General features: G+C 38.8%; 1 protein-coding gene across 1 annotated transcript in view; it reads right to left on the reverse strand.

Moving 5' to 3' along the window:
• Window positions 1-3,983: 3,983 nt before the first annotated feature.
• The window catches only part of LOC119477388, an 85,759-nt gene continuing 75,215 nt past the window's right edge, over window positions 3,984-14,527 (reverse strand). Inside the window, exons 16-21 of the mRNA XM_037751465.1 lie at window positions 12,555-14,346; window positions 12,279-12,452; window positions 10,431-10,604; window positions 8,890-8,936; window positions 7,712-7,760; window positions 3,984-5,483 (exon numbers count right to left, since the gene is read on the reverse strand). Of these exons, the coding sequence (XP_037607393.1) occupies window positions 4,991-5,483; window positions 7,712-7,760; window positions 8,890-8,936; window positions 10,431-10,604; window positions 12,279-12,452; window positions 12,555-14,346 (2,729 nt within the window). The 3' untranslated portion in view covers window positions 3,984-4,990. The remainder of the gene's footprint in view (window positions 5,484-7,711; window positions 7,761-8,889; window positions 8,937-10,430; window positions 10,605-12,278; window positions 12,453-12,554; window positions 14,347-14,527) is intronic.

Here is a 14,527-nt window from a genome sequence, read left to right on the forward strand (position 1 = left end):
TTCTTCTTCTTAGTCCTCTTGGCCCCCTTGGGAGCATGGGGCGTCCACCATGGATCTCCACCTCACTCTCTTCTGTGCAGTGGTCTTTGCTTCTTGCCAGGAGGTCCCGATCTTGTTTAGCTCGTCGAGCATAGACCGTCTCCAGTTGTTTTTTGGTCTCCCTGGCTTCCTCTTTCCTTGTGGGTTGTAGTCCAGAGATTGTCTTGTTATGTTTGTTTCTTGTTTTCTGAGTGTATGCCCACTTTCTCCTTTTGATTTCTTTGTTGATTCGCTCCTGGTTTGTTTGTTTCCACAGGTCTGTATTTGTAATTTTTCTGGGCCACCATATCCTCAGTATGTATCGGAGGCAGTTGTTAATGAACACTTGCAGTTTGTGGTGATTGTGTTTGTGGTTTTCCAGGTTTCACAGCCATAGAGAAGGACAGATTTTACATTTGAGTTGAAAATTCAGATTTTTGTGTTTTTGGAGAGCTGGGAAGAGTGTTCTGAAGGCATGTCTTGCTTTGCTGATGCGTAGCTCCACATCCTTATCTGCTCCTCCGTCTTAGTTTATAGTCTAAGTATATATATATATATTTTCGAGAAAAAAGTCGTAATATAACGAGAACAAAGTCATAACTTAACGAGAAAAAAAGGTCGTAATATTATGAGAATAAAGTCATAACTTAACGAGAAAAAAGTCGTTATATTACAATAATAAAGTCATAACTTAACGAGAAAAAAGTCGTAATATTAGGAGAATAAAGTCATAACTTAACGAGAAAAAAGTCGTAATATTACGAGAATAAAGTCATAACTTAACGAGAAAAAAAGTCGTAATATTATGAGAATAAAGTCATAACTTAACGAGAAAAAAGTCGTAATATGACAATAATAAGGTCATAATATTACAAGAAAAAAGTTGTAATATTAGGAGAATAAAGTCATAGCTTTACGAGAAAAAAGTTGTAATATTACGAGAATAAAGTTATTACTTAACGAGAAAAAGTCGTAATATTACGAGAATAAAGTCAGAACTTAACGAGAAAAAAGTCGTAATATGACAATAATAAGGTCATAATATTACAAGAAAAAAGTTGTAATATTAGGAGAATAAAGTCATAGCTTTACGAGAAAAAAGTTGTAATATTACGAGAATAAAGTTATTACTTAACGAGAAAAAGTCGTAATATTACGAGAATAAAGTCATAACTTTACGAGAAAAAAGTCGTAATATTACGAGAATAAAGTCAGAACTTTACAAGAAAAAAGTAGTAATATTACGAGAATAAAGTCATAATATTAGGAGAACAAATTGTAATATATCGAGAATAAAGTCATAACTTAACGAGAAAAAAGAAAATAACACGTAAAAATAACTACTTTATAATTTATTCTCATAATATTCTGACTTTATTCCCGAAATCTCAGATTTTTTTTTTTTCCTCAATGTGGCCCTAATACTCCGTCGTACCGTCGTACCATAGACCTACAACAATGATAAATAAAAATGAAAATGTAAACAAAAAACAGTTATTCATTTCCATTTTTATAAATCCACAGGGAGCCACTGGAGAGGAGCTGAAGAGACGCAGGTTGCTGACCTCTGGTCTAGTGTTATGTTTAGAGTTTATCCCCCCCCAAACCTCAACCCTAGCCCCGTAAACCGAAACACACATCAGACATCACAATAGTTTTAAGACAAAAATTAATCTACAATAACTGTATTCATCATAATTAACGCAAATTTCAACGCCACTAATTTCTTGAACGCATTAACGCAACTCGTGATTTTTATGTTGTAGCGTATAGAGGACCACAAGAGTCACATAAATAGTAACAGAGCATTTAATCAACTAATTGTACAATAAAAATAAGCATTAATAAATGTGTTTACAAATTAATTTATTAATAAAATATAAAATAAATGTACAAAATTACAAAGTATTTCATTATTTGACATTTTAATGGGCAATAAAAAGAGGAATTATGTCATGAATTTACAAATTAATCCATCAATAAATAGTTCAAATTAAAAGCATAAAACAGTCAATAAGTACATCATTTAAGAAAGAAGGTGGTGCCCTAGGCGACCGCCTATATGACCTCTGCCTTAAACCGGTCCTGCTGTGAAAATACTCCACTACAAGTAAAAGTCCTGCATTCAAAACCTGACTGAAGTAAAAGTGTGTATCATCTCGTAAGTATTGTTGTGTAATCTACAGCATCTTATTGTATGAGATCATCATAGATAGTGGAGTAGAAGTATAAAGTAGCATAAAATGGAAAAAGCCTACTAAGTAAAGTACAAGTACCTTGAACTTGTACTTTACAGCACAGTATTTGAGTAAATGTATACTCCACCAGTGCTTGTAGTTTTCCTGTTGATGGACTAATTGATTATCGTTTCAGCTCCTAACAGTTGTTTATTTTCAACAGTGGAGTGCTACATCGTCTCAAACATAGAACATCTTTGACACCTGCCTGGCGGTGTGGGGGCGGGGCCAACGGCTCAAACACACCTGGCCATTAACTGTAATAGTAGATAGTTATACTACAGTAATAGTAGATAGTAATACTACAGTAATAGTAGATAGTAATACTTCAGTAATATTAGATAGTAATACTTCAGTAATAGTAGATAGTAATACTACAGTGATAGTAGTTAGTAATACTACAGTAATAGTAGTTAGTAATACTACAGTAATAGTAGTTAGTAATACTACAGTAATAGTAGATAGTAATACTACAGTAATAGTAGATAGTAATACTACAGTAATGGTAGATAGTAATACTGCAGTAATATTAGATAGTAATACTACAGTGATAGTAGATAGTAATACTACAGTAATAGTAGATAGTAATACTACAGTAATGGTAGATAGTAATACTACAGTAATATTAGATAGTAATACTTCAGTAATAGTAGATAGTAATACTACAGTAATAGTACAGTAGTAGTAGAGCATCTTTTAATAATCATCTTAGTAATATTGTTTAAAATGTTCTTTTAGTAACTTTAACTACACAAAGCTGATAATACTTGTGTACTTTAACTGTAATACTTATCTGTACATTATCCTGCTTATTACACGGCTACTTACTTAAGAAATCAATAATTTGACACAAAAACTGTCCACCAAAGTCCAACATCAGAACTGTGCCCATAGCAACGGTCTGTTATACATAGCAACTGTCTGTTATACATACTAACGGTCTGTTATACATAGCAACAGTCTGTTATACGTAGCAATGGTCTGTTACACATAGCAACTGTCTGTTCTACATAGCAACAGTCTGTTATACGTAGCAACGTTCAGTTATACGTAGCAAAGGTCTGTTATACGTAGCAACAGTCTGTTCTACATAGCAACAGTCTGTTCTACATAGCAACGGTCTGTGATACATAGCAACTGTCTGTTATACATAGCAACGGCTGTTATACTGTACTTAGCAACAGTTTATTATACATAGCAGCGGTCTGTTATACATAGCAACCGTAGGAACGGTCTGTTATACGTAGCAACGGTTTGCTATACATAGCAACGTTCAGTTATACGTAGCAACGGTCTGTTCTACATAGCAACTGTCTGTTCTACATAGCAACTGTCTGTTCTACATAGCAACAGTCTGTTATACGTAGCAACGGTCTGTGATACATAGCAACGGTCTGTTATACATAGCAACGGTCTGCTATACATAGCAACGGTCTGTTATACATAGCAATGGCTGTTATACTGTACTTAGCAACAGTTTATTATACATAGCAACGGTCTGTTAAACATAGCAACCGTAGGAACGGTCTGTTATACGTAGCAACGGTCTGCTATACATAGCAACGGTCTGCTATACATAGCAACGGTCTGTTATACGTAGCAGCGGTCTGTTATACTGTACTTAGCAACGGTTTATTATACATAGCAACGGTCTGTTATACATAGCAACGGTCTGCTATAAATAGAAGACAGTAAATACACCATTTAAAAACAGTCACCAGAGTCAGACAAGGTCCATGAACCATTTTTTATTTCAATGTTCAAGAATAATCTTAACCACCCGCAGGGATAGGCATTGGGGTCAGGTGCAATGTGAGCCAAGCGGCAGGCAAAGGTGGGGACTTCGGCGTGCTGACCCCCGGCATCGCAGACTGACTCTAGGTACGTGGAACGTCTCCTCCACCATAATACAGATCAGTAACATTTAAAAATAACTTGCAGTACGTTTATCTTAGATGTACAAATAATGGTAGGCTCTTGTAAAAAAAAATTTACTATATCAATATTTACAATGATGCACAAAGCTTGATGAAAATGAATTTAAATGTCTTAAAAATATAGAAATTTCAAAAAAGCAAAATTTATAAAATTAACATTATTGTAATGCTGCAGTAAGGACATTTAGTGATGAAAACCATAAAGAATAAACATGTTACAGATTAAAATCCTGACGACTAGATGTAACTTTGTGTACCTGTTCATATATTACATACAAAATTCATATTTTTTTGTAAAGTTGCAGAAACACCCAGATATAGTAATATTATCAATTTAAGTTGTTTGTGTGTGATAGTGCACATGATGAAACCGCAGCGAGCCAAAACGACAAAGTAGAAAACGGCGGAGCGTCCATGTGGATACGACCTGCACCCTCACATGTTAAATCCAAAGTGGTAAATACTACACATCCAGTAAAGTATGGAAACACTTTGGGTTTCACACATTGCAGGAGAAGCAGAGCTAGACATCACGGCTAAAGCTGCATGCTAACTCTGTCACGGACAGGAAACGTTATCGTATGAATCTGTTACTGTGTGGTGGCTGTTTTGGTCAAATCGTTGCTCTCCACACACTACAGGAACAAAACTGTTAAATTTAACAGAACATGTCGTTATGTGTGGGTTCTCTCACATTTTCAAAATCTGTTAAGATTTGAAAAATCTTTCAGTGTGGGCCAGTCTTAACAGAAGTATACTACTAGCACTCTTGAATAAACTTCTTTTTCGTCAGGGCTCCTACAGAGAACACAGAGACACTGAAGGACATGTTGGTTCTCCAGAAAGAAGAGCGACTGTAAACGCAGGATAAAGAGGTTCAGTGAACGTGGTGTTGAAGGTGTGGAGGTGGATCAGTGTGTCAGAGGAGACTCTGTAGAAGGACAGAGTGCCAGCAGGATAGTCCACATACACTGCTACTCTACCAGAGGAGGAAGAGGAGGAAGAGGAGGGGAAGTGTGTTCCTCTATCATTGTGCCAAACAGAGTAATGAAGCTCTGAACAGTCCAGACTCCAGGACTGATCATTCCTTCCATACCAGCTGTCATCACCTCCTCTGGAGTGGCCTCCTCTGTAAGTCACTGCTACATTAACCGCTCCTCTCCACTCCACCTCCCAGTAACAGCGACCAGTCAGACCATCTCTACACAGCAGCTGTTCCCAGTAGTCATATTCCTCAAAATCACTGAGCGGCATCTTTCTCTCCAGTGTCATCGTCTTGTTGTCGTTAGACGGTTTGAGGTGTCTCTTTGTGATGCTGTCAGAGAAATCTGAAAGACAAAAAGAGACAATAAGGCAGCAGTTTATCAGCTCATACAACTGTTGGGTTTGGTTTATTTATTAATATGTTAATGATTTCTATGAAATTATAGATTATAACTTAAACACTATAAAAATATTAGGTAACACTTCATTTTACAGGTCTGCAAATTTCATGGTAATTAGGTGATAATTAATAAGTAACCTGTTTGAAATTTCTTTGGAATTACTGCCAAATTACCCCAATATTTACCTCAAAATATATCTAAAATTCCTTTATTATAAACATTATTTAATAATTATATGCTAAAATAGCATATGATGGTTAAAATAGGGCCTTTAGGCTTGAGAAGCGGCTGTACGCTGCTCTTCATCGGAGGTGGAAAACTAATAGAAGACACTTCTGATCAGACACAAATCTCACCATTGTGACTTATTGTCTACACAGATGTAACCTGGTAGCTGATGTCATGATTCAGGGAGTTTTTAAAGATATTTCAATGAAGTTATTTGCTAATTATTATCTATTTATCAGCAGATATGGAAATACAGCACATCAATTAACTTTGTATTCCTTTCTTGGAAATGTATTAAATAAATTACCAGCTATTGGGAAAATAATTATTAAATAATGTTTACAATAAAGTATTTTTTGATAGATTTTGAGGTAAATATTGGGGTAATTTGTCAGTAATTCCAAAGAAATTTCAAATAGGTTACTTGCTACTTACCACCTAATTAACATGAAATTTGCGGACCTGTAAAATGAAGTGTTACCAAATTATTGTATAGCCTATGAAGATTGTAAAAAAAAATGTTTTTAACTTGGTAAGCACTTTGTGCTTAAGCTTGAAGAGTGCAATATAAATACAATTATTATAATTATTATTGTTTAGGACTGTCAGTAGATGAAAATAGTTAATCATGATTAATCACGGTTAATCACACATTTTTTATCTGTTCAAAATGTACCTTAAAGGGAGATTTGTCACGTATTTAATCCTCTTATCAACATGGGAGTGGACAAATATGCTGCTTTATATAAATGTATGTATATATCTATTATTGGAAATCAATTAACAACACAAAACAATGATAGATATTGTCCAGAAACCCTCACAGGTACTGCATAAGGCATAAAAAATATGCTCAAATCATAACACTAGCTCTAAAAGTGAGCCCGCTACAACCTCCTGCGTTAAAGAAATTAGTGGCGTTAAAACAAATTTGGAAAAAAATGTTGCCAAAAACTGATTTTACGAGTCTTGATGATTTCCAAGGAGTGCTCAAGCTGATTAGATCAGATGTTTTTAAGGGTAATTTTTAAAGAAAAATCTGAAAACCAAATAAAAGGATCATGGTCACTTCAGGGTCAAACTTCACCCCCTTGACTTCGTGATAGAATGACAACCGGCACAAGAAAAATTGTCTGCCACGGCCCTCAGGGGCCAAGTTTGCAGCGTCCCGTTATCTATATCTTTTCATAACATATAAACCAACGTCTGTGACAAATTTGTTGCTTTTATCACAAAACGCACAATTGTTATGCTTAACTGCCCCGCTACTTAGCCAAATGTACGTTTACTTTTCTGTATACTTTTCAGTATAAGCCAAGTATACTTGGACTTTTCTGTATACTTGTCGGTATAAGCTGAGGATACTTAAGTATAATTGTGTTAAGTGTATCTCTGATAAGTACATAAAAAGTAAACTGAAAGCATACTTTCTTATTTAACGTTTAACAGAAGTATACTACTAGTACACTTGAAGAAACTTCTTTTTTGTCAAGGCTCCTACAGAGAACACAGAGACACTGAAGAACATGTTTTGTCTCCAGGAAGAAGAGCTACAGCAGGACAGTCCATATACACTGCTACTCTGCTAGAGGAGGAGGAGGAGGAGGGAGGGAAGTGTGTTCCTCTATCATTGTGCCAAACAGAGAAACAAAACTCTAAACAGCTCAGACTCCAAGACTCATCATTCCTTCCATACCAGCCGTCATCACCTCCTCTGTAGTAGCCTCCTCTGTAGTAGCCTCCTCTGTAAGTCACTGCTACATAAACCTCTCCTTTCCACTCCACCTCCCAGTAACAGCGACCAGTCAGACCGTCTCTACACAGCTGCTGAGCCCAGTAGTCATATTTCTTACAATAACTGGGCGTCCTCCTTCTGTTCGCTGTCCCCGTCTTGTTGTTGTGAGACAGTGAGAAGTATCTCTTTGTGTCGCAGTCCAGTGTGAGTTCAATGAAATCTAAAAGACAAAATGAGACGATAAGGCAGCAGTTTTGTTTGTTTATTAATATGCTAATAATTTCTATGAAGTCATAGATTATTACTTAAACACTATAAAAATATTAGGTAACACTTCATTTTACAGGTCTGCAAATTTCAAGCTAATTAGGTGATAATTAATAAGTAACCTATTTGAAATTTCTTTGAAATTACCCCAATATTTACCTCAAAGTTTATTGAAAATTACTTTATTATAAACATTATTTAATAATTATATGCTATAATAGCATATGATGGTTAAAATAGGGCCTTTAGGCTTGAGAAGCGGCTGTGCGCTGCTCTTCATCGGAGGTGGAAAACTAATAGAAGACACTTCTGATCAGACACAAATCTCACCATTGTGACTTATTGTCTACACAGATGTAACCTGGTAGCTGATGTCATGATTCAGGGAGGTTTTTAAAGATATTTCAATTAAGTTATTTGCTAATTATTATCTATTCGTCAGCAGACATGGAAATAATGCATATCAATTAACTTTGTATTGTTTTCCTGGAAATGTATTAAATAAATTACCAGCTATTGGGAAAAAGTGGAATATAATTATTAAATAATGTTTATAATAAAGTAATTTTTTGATAAATTTTGAGGTAAATATTGGGGTAATTTGGCAGTAATTCCAAAGAAATTTCAAATAGGTTACTTGCTAATTATCACCTAATTAACATGAAATTTGTGGACCTGTAAAATGAAGTGTTACCAAATATTGTATAGCCTATTAAGATTATAAACATTTCTTTTTTATAAAACTTGGTAAGCACTTTGTGCTTAAGCTTGAAGACTGCAATATAAATACAATTATTATTATTATTATTATTATTATTGTTTAGGACTGTCGTTAGATCAAAATAGTAAATCATGATTAATCGTGGTTAATCACACATTTTTTATGTGTTCAAAATGTACCTTAAAGGGAGATTTGTTAAGTATTTAATACTCTTATCAACATGGGAGTGGACAAATATGCTGCTTTATGCAAATGTATGTATATATTTATTATTGTAAATCAATTAACAACACAAAACAATGACAGATATTGTCCAGGGTTTAAATGAAGAAATATCACAAAATGGTATTAACTGACTTACACTTCCTCAGACCAGGTTTTAACCACTGCTGTCCATCATGGTCCACCCTGGAAGAACAAACACAGTCAGACCTGCACATCCAGCCCAGTCACACAGCAGCTCGTGAAATACTCATGAAATTTAATGTATTGATTCGTGTACATAGACACAAATTTAAATTTTTTTCTTGATGGTCAGAATGAAATCAATTCGTATGTAATCCATGTAATTGTGAACCAGGAAGTATAAAGAGTGGCGAACACTGCGTAGGTAAGAGGTCAGGATGGATGGGTGGGTCAAAAAACACCAGACTTTCACCAGGAGACCGCTGTTCATCATGTCCCGTGTGAAACCAGAAGTCAACGTTGATTTATTTGTCACGTAACTTCCTACTTGTACTTAAGTTACAGCACTTCCTAAAGCTAACGGAGTAGTTTTTGTCATGTAACTTCCGTATATAAGTTACGCCACTTCCGGAGTTATGGGAAAGTTTTCTATAATGAATCAAATAGATTAAATTTCATGACTATTTGACGAACTGTCGTGAGACTGTATTAAAATAGTCCAACACGTTCTCATCCCAACTCGTCACATACGGAGGCTTTGTCAGACCCCTCAGCATCACTTTTCGCTCGCAGTAAACACGTACTTGTAAATTAAAAACACCCTGGCAATAAGAACAGGCTGCGTGTTCTCTTTGATTATAAAGACAGGAACACTTCGCTCAAGTGATTTTCCATCTAACATGACACAGTTTGTCTAAAGCTGGAAATACACTGCACGATTTTAGCCTGTTTCTGGCCAAAATTTTGAGCTGCACGATTAATTTTAGAGTCAGACCAAATTTCAGCTTTGTCGGATGTCGTTTGCCGTGCAGTGTACAGGGGGGACCGAGGACCGATTAACTCCTCCTGACTGGCCGTCGGACAGTTGGATGAATTTCTGACATGTCAGAAATTTTGGTCGGCCGTCCACAGGCTCTCACACAAAGCCGAGCCAAGAGCCGTTTCCCCAACGTCAGAGCCTTTTTTCTGCTTTTTCTGCTTTTTTTACAGTAATCAGAGCGTAGCTATCAACAATGTACAATAGATATAGTGAAACATAGCTTACCGCCAATTCTCTCTGGACAAGCCATACTGTCCACGTCCTCACAGCTAACTGCGAGTCCATATACGCCGCACCTTTATTTTTTAGATGTTTCAGCAGACAGGACGGCACAGATGATCAAGGCAGCGCGTTTCTGCCTTGTTAGCATCGCGACCCGTACAGACCTCTGCTAGCAAACAAACTTTACCTGCCTCGGAGCTTTTAAACAAATCTTTATTGACAACTGTCAACAGCCAGAACGGCCCTCAGGCGGCGACGGGACAGTACAGTGTGAGCACTCAGGTCGTGGCTGACGATCGGACCATACAGTGTGAGCACATAAATCATGAGCTTTGGCTTTACATCGCAAACAATCTACTCGTACAGTAGCAGTAGGAATTATACAACAACATGTCTAAAATCGTACAGTGTATGCTCAGCTTAACAGAGAAGCAGTGTGTTATCTTTTGTTGTACTTGAGAGTCTCCAGTCTCCAGTGTGGATCCTCCACTCCAGCAGACAGCAGCTTCACTCCTGAGTCTTCTGGATGATTGTAGCTCAGGTCCAGCTCTCTCAGATGGGAGGGGTTGGAGCTCAGCGCTGAGGCCAGAGAAGCACAGCCATCCTTTGTGATCAGACAGCCTGACAACCTGTCAAAATGGTCAAGCACTAGTCATCAACACAAACAGATTACCCACTTAATGATCTATTTGAAGTTCCCCATCAATTGGTTGCAATAATCAAAGAAAACCCTGGTGTTCAAGGACTGAAGAACAAAGACGGCAATAAAAAAACTACTGTACTGTGCATCAGAACATTTTGGCATGTGGCCAGAAAGAACCAGGGATGAAACTATCAACCCTACAAATAACAGACAATCTCCTCTAAAGTCATAGCTGCTTTCACATCATCAGTAAAATCCTAAAGAAATGGGATACTTCAGAAACTTCAAACTAAAGCAGAATTGAAATGGTCAGCCTCTTAACCTGTTAAGGCCTAGCCCTATCCCTCAGAGAAAAGCGCCTAAATAACCACCCATACTTAAAGGGACTGTTTGTAACTTTGCAAGCGTATAAATGTAGCAGGTCGGCACACATGCGCGCTCGCATATGCGCGTTCGCGTGTAGCCGCTGTACCCTCCTCCTCCTCTGCCTGCTCTCCTTCACTCAGAATGCGCGTGCGTTCTCGCTCAGCTCGCTCCACCTCTAAACGTGAACGCGCGCTCACTACACACTGCAGAAGAGTTAGTTTAGCTCTGAGAATATCTAATGAATGCACAGTGGACGTTTGTGCAGAAATAACTGCTGCAGCTCCTCCAGACCAACAGAGCTTTCCCGTGTCTTGTGAAGTTACGGAGCTCTACAGAGAGTTACGTTGTCTTCTCGTTACCGACCGGGTGCCGGTGTCTCCTCTGCTCTCTCCGGCTGCGGGCGGAGAGAGCAGGGAGACACGCTGCAGAGCCCCGCTGCCTCAGCCTGCACTTAGGCAGGAAAAGCCAACACTAGGATCAGATCTAAATCATGTTCATGGAGAGACCTTCGTCTGGTCAGCTAACATTACTGCCAAGCAGCTGAAATATAGAGTGATATTGTGGTTTTAGCTGACGTGTGTCGCCCCACTGTTTTGAGCGATGCTCGTTCAGGTATATTTAGAGCGAGCAAGCGCGAGCCCGACGCCGACTTTCGTTGATTTCACGGCCACAGGTGTCGCTGTTAACAAGCATTTCTGAAAGTTACGAATAGTCCCTTTAAGCAGGACTAGTTCCTCAACAATAAAGCTTAGATGGGGCTGACCAGGACTTCCTGCCAGCGCCAACTTGACTGTTCAACTAAAATCTGCCGTTTTAGGCCAAAATAACCTATGCCTGGGTGAAATATTTTGACAAGAAGATAGATTTGTGTCAGTGTGAGCAGAGTTTGACAGTAAAATGTGAAGTTTGTCGACTCCGTTTCACCTGCTGTGTTTGTGAAACGACGTCCGTTGGAAAACTCTGAATATCTAGTTTCCAACGATATCAAGCATGATATTGTAGAATTATGAGGAAATTGTCGCGGATCTTTTGATCAAAACTTGTTCTTATATTTCCGAAGGTTATTTCTTTACGGCTTTATTGTTTAAATACTTCATAATAAGATATAGTTTGGAATACATACACTTGGTTTGCAGATTCTGAAAGCTGAAGACCTCAACTTTTCAAAACGGTGAGGCATGCACATGTTCTATATGACATATTCCATCGAAACTTTTTTGTAACTACGCAACAGGGTACAGCCCGTTTCGACCCGGTTCCGGGTCCATTGGTCTTTAAATTGTTGAATCCTGACCTGAGAGTTTCCAGTGTACAGTGTGGACCCTGCAGTCCAACAGAAAGCGGCTTTACTCCTGAATCCTGCAGGTCGTTGTTACTCAGGTCCAGCTCTCTCAGACTAGAGGACTGGGAGCTGAGAACTGAAGACAGAGCTTCACAGCTTCTCTCTGAGAGGTTACAGCCACTCAGCCTGAAGAAGAATACAAAATAAACACAAGGAAATGTTTTACTTGACATCTTTTGCTTTTTATACCTATTTGATATTGATTCTTCCAGTTATTCATCCACCTACAGAGCTTTGTTGGAGGCTTTGACCACTGGCAGCAGCCTCAGAAGAACCTCCTCTGAAGCAGAGTATTTCTTCAGGTCGAACACCTCCAGATCTTTTTCTGACGACAGTAAGATGAAGCTCAGGGCTGACCACTGAGCAGGAGACAGTTTATCTGTGGAGAGACATCCTGAACCCAGGTACTGTTGAATCTCCTCCACTAGAGAATCATCATTCAGTTCATTCAGACAGTGGAACAGATTGATGCTTTTCTCTGGAGACAGATTCTCAGTGATTTTCTTCTTGATGTACTTTACTGTTTCCTGATTGATCTGTGAGCTACTTCCTATCTGTTTCAGCAGACCTCGTAGGAGACACTGATTGATCTCTAGTGAAAGACCCAGGAGGAAGCGGAGGAACAAGTCCAGGTGTCCGTTGGGACTCTGTAAGGCCTTGTCCACAGCACTCTGGTGTAGCTGTGTTAGTCTAGGTTGCCCTCTAAATACTGTAGACCACCATGTTGCTTCTGCCATCAGATTGACACCAGAGTTGATGAATGTCAGATGGACGTGAAGAGCAGCCAGAAACTCCTGAACACTCAGATGGACGAAGCAGAACACCTTGTCCTGGTACAGTCCTCCCTCCTCTTCAAATATCTTTGTGAACACTCCTGAGTACATTGAGGCTTCTCTGATATCGATGTCACTCTCTGTCAGGTCGGATTCATAGAAGATCAGGTTGCCTTTCTTCAGCTGATCAAAAGCCAGTTTCCCCAGAGACTCGATCATCTTCCTGCTCTCTGGACTCCAGTGTGGATCTGTCTCAGCTCCTCCATCATACTTGATGTTCTTCAGTTTGGACTGAACCACCAGGAAGTGGATGTACATCTCAGTCAGGGTCTTGGGCAGCTCTCCTCCCTCTCTGGTCTTCAACACATTCTCCAGAACCGTAGCAGTGATCCAGCAGAAGACCGGGATGTGGCACATGATGTGGAGGCTTCGTGATGTCTTGATGTGGGAGATGATTGTACTGGTCTGCTCCTCATCTCTGAACCTCTTTCTGAAGTACTCCTCCTTCTGTGGGTCGGTGAACCCTCTGACCTCTGTCACTATGTCAACACACTCAGGAGGTATTTGATTGGCTGCTGCGGGTCGTGTGGTTATCCAGAGGCGAGCAGAGGGAAGCAGTTTCCCTCTGATGAGGTTTGTCAGCAGCACACCCACTGAGGTGGACTCTGTAACATCAGTCAGGATCTCATTGTTGTGGAAGTCCAGAGGAGGTCGACACTCATCCAGACCGTCAAAGATGAACACGACCGGGAACTCTTCAAACCTGCAGATTCCTGCTGCTTTGGTTTCAGTAAAGAAGTGATGAACAAGTTCCACCAAGCTGTACTTCTTCTCTTTCAGCACATTCAGCTCTCTGAAAGTGAATGGAAATGTGAACTGTATGTCCTGGTTGGCTTTGTCTTCAGCCCAGTCCAGAGTGAACTTCTGTGTTAAGACTGTTTTCCCGATGCTAGCCACTCCCTTTGTCATCACTGTTCTGATTGGTTCATCACTTCCAGGTGAGGCTTTAAAGATGTCTTCACATCTGATTGTTGTTTCTGGTCTGTCTGGTTTCCTGGATGCTGTTTCAATCTGTCTGATTTCATGTTCCATGTTGACCTCTCCAGTCTCTTCCATTGAGATGTAGATCTCTGTGTAGATCTGATTCAGAGGTTTAGAATTTCCTGCTTTTGCAGTCCCCTCAAACACATACTGGAACTTCTTTTGTAAGTTATTTTTCAGTGTTCGCTGGCACTCAGCAAGAATCCCTGAATGAATAAAACAAAGATGAAATCAATGAGGGGTTGTTACAGTGAATGTAAGTCATGAACTCGTTTTCTAACAACTATACACATTTCTGTATTTATGGCATCTATTCAGCTCATTTGATAACTAGGTCCCCTAAAATTAATTATTTTCCTTAACAACAACTGATATGTTTTGCATTCA

Source organism: Sebastes umbrosus, chromosome 18, assembly GCF_015220745.1.
Source record: "Sebastes umbrosus isolate fSebUmb1 chromosome 18, fSebUmb1.pri, whole genome shotgun sequence".
In the NCBI taxonomy this organism is placed as follows: domain Eukaryota; kingdom Metazoa; phylum Chordata; class Actinopteri; order Perciformes; family Sebastidae; genus Sebastes; species Sebastes umbrosus.